The sequence below is a fragment of the Aulonocara stuartgranti genome, assembly GCF_965226115.1.
Source record: "Aulonocara stuartgranti genome assembly, chromosome: 3".
Classification (NCBI taxonomy): Eukaryota; Metazoa; Chordata; class Actinopteri; order Cichliformes; family Cichlidae; genus Aulonocara; species Aulonocara stuartgranti.
Window position 1 is genome coordinate 32,749,732 of NC_138941.1, and position 15,023 is coordinate 32,764,754.

The following is a 15,023-nucleotide window of genomic DNA, read 5'->3' on the forward strand; positions in this document are numbered from 1 at the left end:
TCCCACTAACTGTATGTTTAGACTGTGGGGGGAAGCCAGTGTATCTGAAGAGAACATGCAAACGCCACACAGAAAAGGCCCAGTCAGACAGTGGATTCAAACCCAGTATCTTCTTGCTATTAGGCAGCAGCGCTAACCACTGCACAACTGTGCTGACCTGAGTGGCACAAAGTTACCAAAGTTAATCAAATCTGATAGTCAGCACATGTGCTTTTTGTGTTTACAAGTTTCCAAATTGTCTGTATAAGACTACAAATTGTTAAACCCATTAGAGACTAAATCACAGACAGCTCAGTTAAACTGGGAGAGAAGAGAAGTTATCAATACTTTTAAATGTACAAGATATTTATAGTGTGGTGATACCAATGTTACAACAAGGAGTGACTATGTATTTTACACTTAAATGTATTTCAAGACGTGGACAAGTTTCTGCATTTATTTTCATTATTTACATTTATTTTCAGTCAAATAAAATTACAAATACAATGAATTGCACGGCTGTTCACTGGTAATGGTCAGGAATCCGGTTGTTCAGTCTGACGTCACTAGCCGTGTCTGGGCCTAAACTCCGCTGCAGGTCCATATATCAAACGATCACTATGGCATTACTGAGAGTTGAAAAACTGTCTAAAGTCTTTCATCTTTAATAAAATGATCAGCGTTCTGCTCTACCAGGTGTAACAATTGAGTTTAACATCCAGGCATCCATGAAAACGGAATTTATGACATTTAACGGAGTTAGAAGTTAGCAGGAAGTTAGCTCGCTAGCTTCTATCTAAATACAATATAGCATGTCCTGACTGCAGGGTTTTGGAAACAAATTAAAACGTACAGCTTTGTTATCACTTCCAACATAAATGAAGACAGAAAACTAAACAGCAGTGACGTTTGTAGGGTTACTGAAGTTTGGTTAGCTGGTTTAAAATGATGTGCTACGTGACCGCTAGCGACACAGCTATGTTAGCATAATATGAACAAGCTAACTTTTTTTCCACTCGATAAAAGTTACCGTGAGTGTTCTCTGTGGTCAGGAACAAATGTAATCGCATGGCAGGATGCTGTAAAAGGACCAAACTTCAGCCAGGAGAACAACTGAGATAATCCATCCACAATACGAGGTTAGTCATTCATATACTGCTGCATGGGCTGGGCTGTAGTTACATCCTAAGGTTTTAAAAACTGAGCTTAAATAAATGATTAGCGGCAATAAAAGCCGAGGGAGGTCAACAGGGATCACTGACTGTTTTAGGAGCTTTTTGAGATCAAATAGAAGAAAATACATAACATTAAACATGTTAACAACACAAAAGCCATATTAAACGCAGACTACTTTTTTTTTTTTTTTTTTGGAATACGTTTTATTGACAAAGCACAAAATACAGATATACAAATACAAAATAGCAAACACAATGTCAGGGGGTTCGTATAAAAAAGCAAAATAGACAGTCTATTATAGAATCACATGATATTGAACAGGGAACATAGGTTTATGGTTTTGACAGCTTTTTGACTTTGAGAATGTTGTATGGTTTTAACATATTGTTTGGTTTCATTTAAAAAGCACCGAAAGGATGGTTTTGCGTTAGAAAATTTCGACTTATGTATATGAAATTTAGCCAATAATATCAATAAATTAATCAAATAAAATTCGTTTGCCCTGTGCATGGGGTACTTAAAGAAACCAAACAATATTTTCTCGTAACAAAGAGAGAACTCAGAAAAGATAAAGGAAACAACAAAAACACAAAATTCTTGCCAGAAAAGATTCGTGTATAAGCATGACCAAAATAAATGAGAAATATCTTCCTTCACACAATTACAAAATGTACAGTTAACATCAATGTCCTTTTTATAACGTACAAGAAAAGACCTAGTTGGGTAAAAACGATGAATAACTTTAAAAGATATTTCCTTTACTTTGTTATTTAATAGAAATTTCGATGGTAAGGTCCAAATCTTCTCCCATTCCAGGTCCTGGTATAAGTTATTCCAGTAGGCGACAGCTGTTGGGACACAAATTCTGTCTTTTTGAAACAGAGTTCGTATTTCACGGTTGTTTTTCCTCCTTACAGAGGGGAAACACACCTGACCGATATAAGTAACAGCAGGATCCAGTGGTAAAGGGGTCAAATTAAACGCAGACTACTTTAGGCCCGGAAGTAGGATTTGTCGCGTCATCACTGAACAACCGGATAGGGGGTTCATGAGATGTGGTTGCTGGTAGATAGCAACTATCATATAAACATAAACCTGTGGGGTCTGGAGGTGGACACATGAAAGTTTTATATGTAAAACTTTATATTTAGCAATGTATTTTAAATATAACACAGGATTCTGTGTCAGTTACTACAAAAATAGCCCTTTGAAATCAGATGACTTTGCTTATACATGCCATACACCCCACCCTTATTCTTGGTACCCCATTTGTAAAAATCCTGGAAAAACCCTTGTACAGGTGCTAGCTTTTTGGCATACATATTAAGTGTTCACGAGGACATAAAAACTATTTAAAAGTTTTCTAATTCTTCAAACTTCCCTAAAGTGTTTTTTCTACCGGCATGTTTACCGTTTTCATGTCACTGTTTTCATAATGCCCCGGGTTTCATTAGCTGGGAAAGGAATTTTTGTTTAAAAAAAAAAAGACGTAAAAACAAAAAGCAGTTTTCTTATTTTGCTCACCGTGACCGAAAGAGAAACAGCTAACGACCACACTCCAGGCATCCAGTCGTTTCTCTGCCTTGTTATTTAAAGTATTTTTCATCGCTTTCGTCGGTAGCCACCGTTGACCCTGACACCTGAAGGCGGTGGGATGCACCCCGACACATCCCACTTTGGTTTTTTGGAGACGACGGCCACGTGACCGAGGTAACGGCAGCATCCGCGCGCACACCGCCGCTGTTCGTTTGATAGCATCCACGGCGCCGGACGGAGAAGAGAGCGGGACAGAGAGAGAGAGAGAGAAAGAGAGGGAGATAGGAAGAAGCAGTCGTCGAGGGAAGACTTGAACAAAATCTCCGTCTTGCTGACTCCTTCACCAGACGCGGCGGGCACACCATGGACGGCTATGGCCGGACCGAAGATGAGCTGTTCTCCTCCTGCCTCGTGAACCTCACCTGGGAGACGTGCTACGAGCAGGTAGGACAGGTCCCTCTCCGCGGGAGAGAACAGCGTCGTTGTTTCCGCTGCTGTGATTTAAAATGGCACAAATATATATATAGAGAGATATGTAAGTGTTTAAAGGGGGAGTTTAAAGGGCTGGTTTTTAATGACTGACTCAGCACGTGAGGTGAGAGCAGGTACAACTTCACAAACTTGGGGTTTTTGTGTTTTGCCAGCAGGGTCACACGAATACTTTCCTCAACTTCCCTTAAGCTTTCTGTTACTCAAACATTCTGCCTTTAAAATCAATAATGGATGAACCTAGTAGACAAAATAAATCTTATGCCGGGAATGTTATCAATAAATTAGAGGTAAACACACACACACACGCCATTATTCCTTTGAAGTATCTGAGAGACACTATCTTTTTGGTGTTATGAGTGAAGCTTTTTCAAACAGAGATCATAAGACACCGGCTTCTTACTAAAGATACCTGTGTACCTGAGACCCGTGGGTTGCCATGTGTGTCTGGAAATCAGGTAAGGCAGACTGAGATTGGAGTGAGTGTTGTTGTTGTTGCTGATGCTGAGCACTTTGATCCTGGAGTGTCGGGCCTGTTTCTCACACAGCAGAGAAGCACTTGTGTCTGTTTGGAGATAATTACCTAATTCATCCTCCCTCTTCCCTCAAGCTCAATCAGTTTTGCTTTTTAAAAACACACTTATCGTGCTATATGAAATCCCTCTTAATTCTCACATTCTAATTTGAGGGAGGAATGCGTGCGGCTAAAGTCATCTGCCACAAGAATGCCAATGAAATCATTCTCTATGAATGCTAAGAGGGCTCCCAGCTATTTAGCAGTTTATGCTCAATGATTGATGCCAAAATATTTGTACAGTGATTTTTATGGTAATTTACTTGAATGCCACCGTGAGAGCTCGGGATATATACGCGGGGAATTTATTTTTCTGTTATCAGTATCCAGGTTGCAATACAGAAGAGGAGGACACTTAAACAATCAATCTCCTGTGGTTTAGTGGGCTAGCATTTTGAATTACAAGTAATCGCAAATTAAAGAGGATTAGGCTCTTAAAGCCTGAGCTCCTGATTGGCCGTGCCGAGAGTCATATTGTAACAGTTATTTAGGCACAAGAAACAAAAGCCACCCCAAAAACATGACTCAGAAGTGCAAAGTCACTGTGAATGGCATTTTAAATGTGCAACAATTAAGCCTCGGCTGCAAAGTGGATTTCGGCACATCAGTCGAATGCAAGCGCATTTACAAATTTAAGACACTGAAATCCACAGCAGAGAACTGACTTAGCGTTGTAGACTTCTGCTGCATTTGCATCAGTCTTCAGGGTTGGAAAGTTTAGAACTTTACGTCGCTGTTGTTCAAGGCTGAAACTGCAGACTGAAGGTAGTTCAGCTGAAAATATCGAGAGAAAAAAAGGCCATTACCTAGGTTTATTTTTCTTACACCTGCTAAAACGAACAGTTGATAAACTGATCAGCAGAAAATTAGTTTTTAAGTCTTTTTTTGTAATCAGTTCATCTTTCAAACACTGTCGCTCAGTCGATCGTTTTTACTTTTACACGTCACTTCAGATTTGCTGTCTTTGGGGGTTTGGAAATCTGGTCTGAAAATATAAGAAATCTAAGTTCACTTGGATGGATTCTTGTTTTTCTAGAGTGGGTGGTTCTGCTGTGTGGCTTAGGAGGTAGAGCAGGTCATCTACCAGACACATGGTTGGTGGTTTGATCCCTGGCTGTTCCTGTCTTAGGCAAGATACTGAACCCTAAGCTCCTCCTGATACCAGAGTAGAAAAGCACTATATAAGCCTAACCCATGTATCAGTCTGCATATCCTATTGGTCAGTAGTGGCCTGTACATTGGTATATGCTTATATTTTTTTAATATAATCTTTATATTTACAGAAAATCAAGATGTAGTCAGTACTTTTGGCTGTTTTTACACCAGCCATCCTTCCTGACAGGACCCTCCCGTTTTATCCAGGGTTGGGATCCGGACTAGGTGTACACTTGTGCCCCCAGTGCATCTGCTCCCCACTCTTGAACTGGGGATCTTTTGCACACAAGGGAAAAGTGTTAACCTCTGCAAAGCAGAGCTGCTATAATACTGGAAAAGGTGCTGGGGTATTTCAGAAATCATTTCATAATTTTCCCAGCCTGGCAGCATGTGTAGCAGAGTAGCATCACAGCTGAGCGGACGATGGTTCGAGATCTAATTTGGCAAATATATTGTTGATGAGTTAAACAATGTCTCCATCATTTTCTGTTTTTAATTGATCTGACATCCAGCGGGTAGCGCTGAGTATTTGATTTGGCAGATTTTTACGCTGGATGCCCAGCCTCATGCAACCCCTGGGGGATTTGTGCCTCCTCCTGGGATCAAACCAGGGGTCTTGCTTGTTAGGCCAATATGAAAACCACTACACTATGGAGATCTGTAATGAGCATATTTCTCCTTTCAGACTGGCTGATATTAGATTAACAGACAACACAACTGAAGCTTTAATCCACAGCGAAAAGGTTGGACTATTAGCCCTACATTCCCGTTCCTATATGAAGAGTTAACATAAAATGGTCTTCCTCAAATGCTTTCACATATTTTCCCAAATCAGCCTGGCACAGTCTGTATGCTTCCCATGAAAAATCTTTAATAAGTATCTTCCTGGAAGCAGGTCATCTGCTCAGCCACCACGTTGTTAGCCATGCACATATATCCTCTCTCGCCCTCCCCAAGTCCTAGGGCGGGTGGGTAAATAAATAAATAAGGCAGTAAAGGGAAATGTTGACACAGCCTGTCCTTGTGGCCAGATTATCCACTCATGCTTGAGCGCTGGGTAAAGGCCCTGCATTATTCAGCCTAAGACACAGAGACAGGGGAAAACCGTGGAAAAGCTGGGTCTTGCCGCAGGAGTGTGTGCGTATGTGTGCGTGCGTGCGCTCTTTGGGGTGAGTGCTTCCACTTTTAAAAGAGCAGACATGGGGGATAGCTGAAACGCAAGCGGTGGGGAATATGCTGTCTTCGCTTAATTATCAAATGAACTTATTGCCTCTCCCTCCACTCCATCGCCTTCTTTTTCCCCACTCTCCACAACCCCCTCGCCAACACCTCCCCCTCTTAATCATCAGGCTTCTTGAGAGCTGCTGTCCGTGGTGCTGAAAGTTTCATCACACATTTTGTGCATGTCTTTTTGGAGTTCCAGGCTCCGGTCCCTTCCCAGGCTCCGTCGCTCTTCAAAAGCAATGTATTCAGTTTGTCTCGACAAAAAGCGTGCCAGCGCTTGGCAGTCCGACTCAAAAGGGTGAACTCTATCATTCAAGACGTTTCAAAAAAGCTGCAGGTAACACAGCGTGCGCTCAGAAGCAGTAAGAACTAATGCGTTTTTTTTATGTGTCTGCTTCTGCCTACAGCATGTTTCATCACAGCGAGGCTCAAGCTCCGTTACTACTCACTCAGTGGCTTGGTTAAATGAAACCTCCTTTGTGTGCGCTCTTATGTACAGTATTTGATCCACGTGAGTCCCTTTTTTTTCCGTGTAATGAGACAGTAGCTTCACTGTTTTGCTTTTTGTGGGTGGAGGCACTTTACAGCAAGGAAGGAATTAAAAACTGTTTAAACAGGGTTGTATTTGGAGAGCCTTTTGAGAGATCACAGACTCAGCAGAGAGCGAGAATGTGTTCCTTTCTTTGAGTTTACAGTATTGTACTCCACTTTTGGCAGGGGAAAGGGTAGAATTTCAAATATATTTAGTGTTCATAGCTAAGTATAAGAAAAATTGATTGTAAGCTGTCAGGATGCCTATGTGGCACTTGGGTTAATAAAAGCTCTCATTCAGAGCGGAAACAAACTCATCATCATTAGTCAGTCGATGGAATAGTAATTGGCAGCTGTTTGGTATCAATCAATTCATTATTTGCTTTTTTTTTCCAGTTCCAGCTTTTCTGTTTTTATAGCATTGAAACCAATTTTCTCAGTTTTATTATTCAAATGACTAATCGGTAAGAAAATTTGCAGGCTGGAGTCCTGCACATCTCTTGGCCTCTCTCTTTTTCAAATGATGGAATCCTTTTTAAGCCAGGATTTCCTCATTGTTAATCCAGTGTCTGCAACTGTCTGTACAAGAACTAGTCAAGCTAGTCTCCCCTACTGTCATGTACCACTTCCAGTTCTCGTACTACATCAGGATTATTCCTTGAAAGTTCTGTTCCAGTGACTTGTTGGCTTGCATTTGGGCTTTTCTGTCACTGTATTTTAAAAAAAAGATGAAAGAAGGAGGTTGCAGGGGGCCAGATATGGTGAAAAGGGCAAGCACGGAGCGCTGTTTGTATGGGCATGGCAAAGAAATCTTGTATTCTGTCACTGTGCAGATTTTTTTCTACTTATTTGTTCTCTTCTCAGATATCTCAGGCCTTTATTCTGTGGTGATGGTGAACTCTTGTGTCCTGTGGTTAAATTAAAAAAGAGAGGCTCCTCCTTATCTGGTGCACTTCCCCTCGCTGTGGAAGGCAAAGTTATGAGGGCTTGAACAAGGAAACTACCATGAAGGGGATAAAAGCCATATTTATTTAGGGTAGTTTGTGAAATTTTTCACCAATTGCAATGTGACGGTGGTAGCGGAAATTTATGGATTATTTCTTCAGGTAAAAGTAACAACACACTATAAAATAATGTAGTAAAAGTCACGCAATCAAAACTTTCATGGGACTGAAATGCTAGCGGCTAAATGATTAAAAGTAGAACTACACACGTGTGTAAAAGAGCTGATTTTTATACAGCTATACAATGGTCGTTTTTACTTTTTAAAAAAATCATCTGATATATTGATATTGTAGAAAGATATATCATGATAGGTATGTTTGTTATTATGGATGAGCTCATATAAAAGTTCCCATTTGAAACAACACATGGGTTTAATTCAGAAATTGTGTCAGGTGCACAGGGTACGCATCACTGCTGAGAATTTGACGGCGCTGTGCCGACTGGTAAAATAAATTGCTGAAAGATGAAACACTGTACAACTCTAACATAGTGCATGTGTGTAAATCTGAGTACGATGTCTAAAAAAAATATGGGCTGGTATGTTGATAACATCATCACCCTTAAAAATCAGTGCTCTACTTAAATATTTTATTTGTATCTACAGAAAACTAAAGCTTATGTTTTCCAGGCTGTACATATGTTTGATGTTTATATGTGAACTTGAAATGGAGCTATTCATTACGCCTGTTGAATTAAGGCAGCGCACTAGAATGCCAAAACATTGTAAAATGGATATATCAGTGTACAAGTACCTCAAAATTGTCCTCAAGTGCCTACGCTTATTTGCACTGATCAGTGGAGACCTCTTGTCCCTTTAACAGTGCAATGCGTCACTGACAACAATATGAGATGGAGCGCTTATTCCAAATAGAGCGAGAATGGCTAAAAGCAGGGGAGCTAAAGGTAAATTTTTAAATAGCCTCATTACCCGTTCCAGATTCCAGGAACTCACTTATTGTTTGTCATGCTTTCAGTCCGTGATATGCTCCGTGTACCTACCACCTCTCACAACCAACCCTGAAGGGGTATATCTAATTTTCACATTGGCACATCTTATTTCTTTTTCTTTTCTTTTTTCTTTTTTAATCAACAAGTGCGTGCCTGCTGAACACCTTGCTTTTGATAGCAACCCACAGATGCAGGGCCTGTCAGCGGTGTAATGAGAAGCGCGTTGTTCCCTTGCAACATATTGCCAAGATATGGATGGATAATTATCTAATCAAGACTGTGAAAGTGCCACCCCTTACTCACTGCTGACCTGCTAACCGTCTGCCAGAGCCTTTTTGCCAAGATGTATACTGCTAAATGATCATAGGGTACGTTTCAGTATTGGTGACAGTGTTGGTATATTTTAAGGCTAAAAAGGGGCATCGATTTAGAGGACTTTAAATTACTTAAACAGCAACTCTATTGGGTGTTATCTTGTTGTCAGTAGTTGTTGATCTGTGGTCATTTTGTTAATATTTAACAGTGAAGTTGGTGCTTAAAGTCGCAAAGAAACACCAGACCAGCTTATGTCGTTATTTATGAGGCATAAATCTACGCTAGGTGACACTTCATTTCATTTCCAGAGAGAAACGTGAACTACCAGAGAGAGCAACAAGCTTTGATTCCTGGTGGAACTATAAAATCTGTCATGCAGAACATCTAATTATTTGCAGCAGGAGAAGCCTTTTAACTACACCAGTGCATAATATGTACAGTTAATTGGTTAGCTGCGAAAAAACCCCAACTTTTATGCTCTTCTAGTCTCTCTGAGGTTCACAGCTAATTTAATGTAATCAAAATATTAGTTTCCAGTGATATTAATCTTGTTTTGTAGCTTTCTCGCGCTGCGCCGTCTGAATTGACGTCTAAGCGGGGTGAGTGCAGACTACATTCTTTGATTATGTGTGGGAAAAATGTCTTCCTCACCATTGACAATCTGTTGATACCTTGCAAAATCTGAGATGAAAGGAAATGCAGCTTAGACTGTGAAAAATCCTTGCCTTCTCACCGGGAGGTAAAAGTACTCTCACAAACATTGAATTGTACATCTGAAGTGTTATCAATTCCACCTGAAACGGAGGGCCCCGGTGGCAGAGCTGAACCCCTGCGCTTTTGATCGCACCAGCAGTGCCTGTAAACAAGTATTTTCCCATCTTCCTCTCCTCTGTCTGTCTCTCCGTTTCTCTGCTCTCCCTCTCCCCCACCAAGGTGTCTGGAGGGGGAGGTTCCTTTGATTATCTCTGCTGCCGATTAATTGCTTTTCTTAACCTCTGCACAGACGTGCTCCTACACCGCCCCAGAGCCTGCCGCACGCGCCCAGATGGACCCCTGCCAGGAGAAAAACAAACCGCGCCATGCTTCTTCCTCCCCACCTTCTCCCAATTACTGACCTTCATCCTTTCATTTTGCCTCGGATGTTATCGTCGGCATTATCAGGCGTATTTACTTTGTTTGTTTAGCTAGTGGCTTGGTGCACTGCAGCATTCTTAGCTACATTTTTATGGCACGCTGAGCATGTGTGATACATGCATTCATATATATATTTTTTTTTTTTTTTTTGAGGGAAGAGTTACAGGACCGGATGAGAGGAGTTTATGACATACAATACATTTACCTGACAACACAAAGTGTCTGTGTGTGACCAAGTGAAGCGGCAGGGCATGAATATTATACTGTCTTTTTTTTTCTATTTCCAAACTGTCCTTATTCTATGATTAAATAGATTTTGGCCTTGAGTTGTGCTGGCCAAGCAATTTGAGTTCCTTTTTTTTCCTCCAACACTGAGTGCTCTTTTCCATCTCACTTTGCCTTTGAGACATGCATGTGCATCACATCTCTGAAAAGGTCCCAGCCCTTGCCTCCAAATGCTGTCATATAGCAATGAACTCCCTCCTTCAGACCTTGGCCTGCTTTTTTTTTCTCCCACCCTTCCTTTAGGACATCCTGAAAGCTCGTCCAGAGGCCATCTCTCAATGATTAATGCGTTTCATCTCGCATGCAGACCACCTACTATACCTTTACAGTTTGGACAACGCTGTGCTAAAATGTTCTCAGGATGACCCAGCGGTTGGTTTGCCACGGGAGAAAGAAAGCTTTAATCAATTTTTTTTTTCAGTTGTTGCTGATTTATTTCCTGACTTTTTAGCACAGACTTGATAGGTCAAAATATAGACATGAAAGTTTCTTTTTTTAGCCTCAAGATGCTGGCAGAAAAGTGTTGGAATATAACCTTTCGAGTTCTCTAATCCATAACACTGACTTTTTAGTCTTGGTCTCCCTCCAGTTCATCATTTTCTGCATCCAGAGAAACTTCTCTTACAGCTTAAGTTTTGCGTGACTGTTTATGACATTACTGTACTTTGCTTTAGGGATTTTTTTTTGATTTTCTTTTAAGCGAATGTAGCCTAATTGGTTCAGGTGTTTGATACAGAGAGCACTGTGGGGCTCTAGTCTAAGAGGAGAGGAGACAGCCCACACATAACCACGCTCTGGATGCACAAATGCAAAAATCTGCATGTGAGGCATGAGCAGACACATAATGTGCACACTGACTCACTCATTCACTCACTAACAGGCTAGACTCTGAGGACTGTATGGCACAGTGTGGTGTTGCTGATTTTTTTTCCTTTTTCCCCCATCAGCAGAAAGCCGGGATGAGCTGAGCTAATTGAGCTGGGAGGCCCGGCGGGGGAACGTGGCCCATTCTCACACCAGCTCGTCACTTCCTTTCTTTACCCATCCACCCTTGCGTCTATAGTCCCATACCTCCAAACCACTCAGTGCTGCTTACAAGAATGATTTTACTTCATCACCCAGTGTTTGATTAGTGCTAGACTCATATTGATACGAGTTACAGGTGGATGAAATGCATCGCAAAGCCGCAGTTTGTAGAAAATGATAGCAGTTGCTCTGTCGACATAGTCGAAGCACATGTTGAAGTACCGGTTTGAATAATGTCAATGTGACGTGCATTAGTTTCGGACTGCTGTGTTGCATCGTACACTTTACACATTACAAGCTAAAACAGACAAACTGCGCTGTCTGAACCAGAGCAGACAAGGCGACAACAAAAGCAGATTACCTGTTCTATTTGAGGGATATTAAGACATTATATGCCATTCAATGGGCCCTGGGAGGCCCGTCATAAAAGCCACAGCAAGCTGTCGAGACGGAGACTCAGAGTTGTTTCCACCCTTTAGCTGCGTTTGGGGACTGATTATGGTCAGGCAAACAGCCCTTACCTGGAAAGTCACTTTCACTTTCTCGTCCACCATTTGTTAGTATGGCTAATGTCTCATTAAGTCTCACAGAGGGGAAATGATGTGCTCTTTGGGTGAAGGTTAGGCTCTCGGCTTATCATGAGACAAAAAGAGAGACTGATTATCACAACACAGGCGTGCCTTAGCCTGTGTCTTTCACTACAAGTCCTATTTGTGTTACTGCTCGAGCTGCTTCATTACCCATAATCTATTAGCCCTCCCTCCACCTCCCCCAAGTAAAAGTTAAAACATTTGGACTAAATGATGAATGCTTGATCACTTTCTGCACCGGTGTTCTATGGAGAGGAGTGAACGGAAAGGGGTGGGGGGTAAATTTTACATTATCAAGGAGATAATTACAAAGCAATCATAAGCAGTTTCCAGTAAAGTAGTAAACAAGCCAAGGGCTTGTGCTCTTTTCCCAAGAATAATTAAAAGTTGCTTTGCATTCTATGCATCAGTGTCCTTTCCTCTGCTGAGTGGCCACCTCTTGGCATAATAAAGCTGGCTGAAGCATGGGGGGGGGGAGTCCTTCACTCAAAGGTGATCGGGCGTTTTTTAGACCTTTTCCTGTCTCGTAATCTTCCCCATGATCTGCCATGGGAAACTCATTTTGAATTTATAGTTCATTTCCTTTTTTTTAAATCTTTTTTCCCCCCCAGTCAACAGTCAGTTCTGAACAGCTGTGGACTGCTGTGTCACAAAGTGGGAACACTTCCAGAAATGGACTTCTACTTCTCCATGGCTTTTCCTTTAATGCCTCAGTAACGAGTTCATTCATTGATTGGTCTAGACTCAAGAGCACGGTGACTTGCCGACGAAGGTGTATAGGAATATTAGATGAGAAGGCCATCCTTTCTAGCTGAATTCTCAACCTTAAAAATGCTAATTAACTTTTAGGCCAAGTGACTCTAAAAACAGGTATTTTACTTGATATGGACAGTGGATCTTAGGCACAGCTTCATACTTTCAAATATCTTATTTTATTATGAAAGTATATCAATTTTATAGCTTGTGTTACTATTTATTTTTACTACCCCCTTCGTAATTGCTTTTAATAAGTGAATTGTTAGAACATCTTGCCCCAGTTTCAACCCTTTTAACAGAATCCAAAGCTGTCAGAACAGTGCAGCAGCTCAGGACAGGCTCCTTTGCACTTGATCAACTTCCTGTCTCAGTTTCCTGGTCTTCCTTAGAGCTTAAGATGCCTGCAGGCTGTGTCCCTTCGCAGCGCTGATGCGCAGTTGTTACTCAACTTCAAACAACACTAGAATCAGTCAATTATCCGTAGAATCGATCAACATAATGCCGCTCTCGCTCATTTAAAAGAGCCAATCAATCTGCATGAGCCTTTTTTTTCCTTGACGCAGTACTGCATTCATTTGTGTGCATGTGTTAGACGCTCATGATGGATCTACTCCAGTGACGGCTTACCTTCTGATTTATGATTATTTATCCCAGGAGTAAGACTGAAAGTTGACCTCTCATCTAGGCGTCTGCCTTCCCCGATGCCTGTAAAAACTGCATGTGGAGTCGCACAATAACATCTTGCTTGCTTAAAACTCCTAATGCACAGGAGGCAAAATTCGCTGCTTCTCTAAAAGCTCTTAATTTCAACTCGCTTGCACCTGTGTTAGCACGTGCTAGCTGCACTCACCAGCTCCTCTGTGACTTCATTACTAAATGAAGCAACCCATAATTCCACATCCCACCACAAATAAATGCTGTAGCGGCAGTCTGCGATGTGCCGAGGGTGGGGCTGGGAAAGGGGGACACCTCGTCCTCCATACCTGATGACATGCAAGGTTTATCACGTTGAGCAGAGACATGGTCACCTTACCCCGGGCCTCATTGTGACAGCCAGCAAGTCACTTGAGAGCACCATTGGAAATCAATATTCCTCCACTCTTTAATTGTTAGGAAAAAAACCTCCCCTGTTTACAGCATCCCATCATCAGTCAGGACAGTCTGACTTTCATTTATTTTTGCCTTTTCCTCTCTTCTTTCTGTCTCTTCCTCCTTCTTCTCTGTGGTGCGTGCTGGCTGGCTGAGTTTTTGCTAGATTACGTAACGGGAACTGGCTGGATTTCATTTCGGGGGACCTACTTTATATGCACACAAACGCTTTTCTGGGTAACTTCAGGGTCTTAAATCTGCTTAATCCTACTGACCACACACCCAAGAGGTCATTTTTTTCTTCACGTGTTTTTTTTTTAATCATTTGAAATTTTTATGACTTTGTCCATCAAGTTGTTTCTAATAACGCTAAATGATTGTTTTCTATTTCTGCTTTGATTGGTGTTTTTGAAAATATAAATGTTTTGGGCTCCCAGTGGATCCCAGTCTGTACAGCTTTAATATATGGAACTATTTATTCACTCTTTTGCAGCGAGTCCTAAGTTAAAGTAACACAAGATATCCAGGTAATACTGGGGCACTCTGTTATTTTAAAGGAAGAAAGACTCAAATGCAATCACTGCCTACATCATCTGGATGGGGAACTTCCCAGACTGGAAGCTATCAGAATGCTGGAGATGTAGCTGGATCTATTGTACCTGAGACAGCCGGGGCATGGCCTGGTCATGCCATAAATGACAAGGAGAGCTGTTACTGCTACATTACAAACCTCAATCTTAGGAGCTATGAACCTCCTAAGGGTGAGGAAAACTCCACCTGCTGATGTGACTATCCAACACTCACCTCAACAGGAAGGCATCAACTGTTTGCTTCTGCTGTGACATGCCAGCATGGCAGGAAGCAAATTGTGTCTGTCTGTTGTGTGTTCTTAGCTTTAGCTGTTTTTAGTCCTTTCTGCTCTGGTTCCTGTATAACCATGGTGAGAGTCAAGTTAAGATTGCCAGCAATAAGTAAGACTGAGAAGACAAAGTTTTTCTTTGTTACATATTCTGTTCATAATAGTTATGGACAGAAGTTCTAGGCACAGCCAATTTGTGGATGGTGAAGGGTTTGGTGGTCTTGTCCCTGCTGGAGATGATGGCTTTATTGGGCCATGACCTCCAGGTCACACTAGGGTAGTTTGCAGATGAGTGTCAAGCACCTCCAGGTTTGAATCCATGGCTCTCAGTTGAAAAGAGTGGAGTGCCAAC

The 15,023-nt window shown here is 41.6% G+C and overlaps 1 protein-coding gene across 2 annotated transcripts in view; it reads left to right on the forward strand.

The window, feature by feature from the left end:
* The first annotated feature begins 2,897 nt into the window (after positions 1–2,897).
* The window catches only part of ppargc1a (peroxisome proliferator-activated receptor gamma, coactivator 1 alpha), a 310,846-nt gene continuing 298,720 nt past the window's right edge, over positions 2,898–15,023 (forward strand). For both annotated transcript variants that reach the window (XM_082527603.1, XM_082527604.1), the window contains exon 1: positions 2,898–3,135. In XM_082527603.1, the coding sequence (XP_082383729.1) occupies positions 3,055–3,135 (81 nt within the window). In that variant the 5' untranslated portion in view covers positions 2,898–3,054. The remainder of the gene's footprint in view (positions 3,136–15,023) is intronic.